The 3,275-nt window shown below is 37.5% G+C and overlaps 1 protein-coding gene across 1 annotated transcript; it reads left to right on the top strand.

Moving 5' to 3' along the window:
• Positions 1-528: 528 nt before the first annotated feature.
• Positions 529-1,128, top strand: LOC138899206 (uncharacterized mitochondrial protein AtMg00810-like). Its single transcript, XM_070185344.1, has one exon. It carries the CDS (start codon positions 529-531, stop codon positions 1,126-1,128), a length of 600 nt encoding a protein of 199 aa, XP_070041445.1.
• Positions 1,129-3,275: the final 2,147 nt, after the last annotated feature.

Genomic DNA, 3,275 nt, shown 5'->3' with positions numbered 1-3,275 from the left:
CCTATAGGCAAGAAAGCCCTTCCTTGTAAGTGGGTGTATAAGGTTAAACTTAAATCTGATGGTTCTGTTGAAAGGCTTAAGGCTCGACTGGTGATTAGAGGGGATACTCAAAGGGAAGGCATTGACTTCACTGAGATATTTTCCCCTGTTGTTAAAATGATCACTATTCGATGTATTTTGGCTATTGCTGTGAAGAAGGGTTGGGGCCTCTACCAGTTGGATGTCAATAATGCATTTTTACATGGTGACCTCCATGGGGAGGTTTATATGAAATTTCCTACAGGTTTCTCTCCTCCCTCTCCTCACCTAGTTTGTCGTCTAAAGAAGTCCCTATATGATTTGCGACAGGCCTCTCGTCAGTGGTATGCTAAACTGACAGTTGCTTTGAATTTTAAGGGCTTCACTCACTCTCTCAATGAATACTCTCTGTTCTATAAGTGAAGTGGTAATTCTGTGTCTATTGTGGCATTTTATGTCGATAACATTCTATTGATTGATAATAATGTGCAATAATTAACTGATTTGAAAATGTTCTTACATGCTGAGTTTCAAATCAAGGATCTGGGTGACTTATCCTTTTTTCTTGGCATGGAAGTCCTTAGGGAGCCTCAAAGTCTAATTCTTAGTCAGCTCAACTTCACCCTTGAGTTGCTCTCTGAATTTGACTGTCTTGCTGAGCGACCTGCTTCTTCTCCTTTGGATCCTACTTGCAAGCTGTTTGCTGGTGTGGGGGACCCTATCCCTGATCCTTCCTTTTACCATTGTCTCCTTGGCAAACTCAATTTTCTGACCCATACTCGTCCGGACCTTTCTTTCGTTGTGCAACATCTCTCTCAATTCATGCAAGACCCTAGATTCCCTCATTTGGATGCTGCCAAACACTGTCTCCGTTATCTTCTCAAAGATCCTGGCTTGGGACTTTTTATGACTTCCTCTCCTTCTTTTGACCTTCTTGCCTTCTGCGACTCTGACTGGGTTCCTGTACTGATACTCGCCGCTCCATCAGTGGTTTTTTTATTAGTTTGGGGTCTTGCCATATTTCTTGAAAATCTAAGAAACAACCCTCTATTTCTTTGTCCTCCGCCAAGGCAGAGTACAGATCTATGCGTCGTGTTGTGGCTGAGTTAACCTGGCTCGTTCGCCTTCTTTCCGATTTGTCTCTTCCGCCTTCCTTACCTGTTCCGCTTCACTCTGACAGTCAGGCGGCCATTTACATCGCTAAAAATCCTGTCTTTTACGAATGTACTAAACATATGGAGCTTGACTGCCATTTTTTCTGGTAGCAGTTCCAATCTGGGTTCATCTCTCTTTTCTTTATTCTTAATCGTCTGCAATTAGCCGATATCTTTACCAAATCCTTGCCGGGTCCCTTGAATCGTGACATTTTGGGCAAGTTGGGGGTTCAATCTCCACCCTCCAACTTGGGAGGGGGGGGAGGGGTGTTGAAGTTAGAGATGAGCACTGTGGTGAGGCTGATAATATCAGAGATTTGGGTTGATATTTGGTTTTGATAAGCTTAGGAGATGACTGTTCTTCTATGCCACGTGTAATGATCAACAGGTGTCTAAACACACAAGTGTGTTATATCTTAGTCGTAGATTAGCTAGGAATATTTATGTCATTTTTTTCCTTCACACACTAGAGTCGGTTAGCTTAGCTGGAGTTTAGTTATGCCAGCTGTTAATTAGTGGAGTGATTCACGTGTGTATAAGTAGGAACTTGTACAGATATAATCTCAGTTTTGAAAATAATACAATTTCCTCATTTACAATATTTCTCTCTCTACAATTTTCACAGATCTCAACTAATTTATTTTAATTTCTTTCATGAAAGAGACTAAGAGTAAGAATAGTCACAAAAAAGCTGAGCATAGTAGTTCTATATTTAGTACAAGATCTGATCATACATTAACCATCATGGAGAAAAAATATTACTAACATTAGTATTTTATAAATTATCACAAACACAAGTTATTAATATGTCTAAATTAAAATAGCTTCTTTAATATAACAGAATATTTTTTTATAAGAGTAAATAAAGGACTATTCTAAAACAATAAGAATATTTCATTCTGAATTAACACAAAGAAACTTCAGAGTTATAAAATTAATCGATGAAAAAAATAGTTAAGACATCTTCGTTCTATGTCACATATCACCTGATCAAAAGGATAACTATTTTTTCTTCTTCATATCTTCTTAATAAAAATTTGCAAGCTGACTTGTCATTCATTTTTGTTATACATAGTTGAAGATAGAATGAAAATTGCCAGATTGGATATAAAAAATTAACCTTTTAGAGTTTGTTCATATCGATATCAATATCAGAGTTTATAATTAAATCTTATATGATTTTAATAAGGTTCCTTCGACAATAATTCTGATATGTAGTAATATACAAATTTCAAACCGTCTGATCCAATACGACCAACGATCAGTGTATTTAGTATTAACTCGACAATCTAAAATTTCAACAGCCAAAATTAAACTTTAGCCATGCAGGTCTAAAGTTGGGCTCTGCCAAAGCCTAACTTCGGGCATCATATCTGAACATTCAAACTTCAGAAGTTAGGGTTTGGTAAAGTTTTCAACTTCGGACCTGTATGTCTAAAAGCAAAGACGGATCCAGGATTTTGAGAGCATAAATGCATTATTATAAATAGACGGATCTAGGATTTAAATTTGATTTTCAAACTTTAGCTTATTGAAATAATTATATTATTGAAATTATAGGTTTAAATTTTTCTTAAAACATTTTCGTGATTTTTTCAAAATATATTTGTACTCCATGTCGCAAATTTGTTAGTTGAACCCATTAATTGACTCTATACTATATCCTCCATTGCTACTAGTTTTATTATGAGACATTTCGTTTAATTATATAAATTGTTATTATAAAAGGATGTATACGATCAAAATAGATTTCGGCCTTCCTACGTTCGATCGAGTTCGAATGGTAAGCAACCAGAGTGGGATTTGGGATGAGTTTCGAAAATAGTACAAACGAGCCTCGAGTCCAAAGGCTGATCGAGGACTCGGCTCAATACTTTTATCGAGCCCGTGACCAAATCGATCCGCAAGGCATTGCTTCGAGGTCGGAAATGCGCTACGCCCACCCCAAAGGTCGAACTCAAGCCAAAACCGAGGGCTCGACCCAATAACGAGTTCGAGCCAGTATCGAGCTCGCAGACAAAAATTGTTACAACTGCATTAAGGGAGAAAATCTTGGAGGAAATCGAGGAAGAGACAATTCATCATGGGTCCTCCACTATATGA

This window comes from Nicotiana tomentosiformis, chromosome 9 (assembly GCF_000390325.3).
Source record: "Nicotiana tomentosiformis chromosome 9, ASM39032v3, whole genome shotgun sequence".
Lineage (NCBI taxonomy): Eukaryota > Viridiplantae > Streptophyta > Magnoliopsida > Solanales > Solanaceae > Nicotiana > Nicotiana tomentosiformis.
The sequence above is the reverse complement of the archived record's forward strand: the minus strand, read 5'-3'. Positions and strand labels throughout refer to the sequence as shown.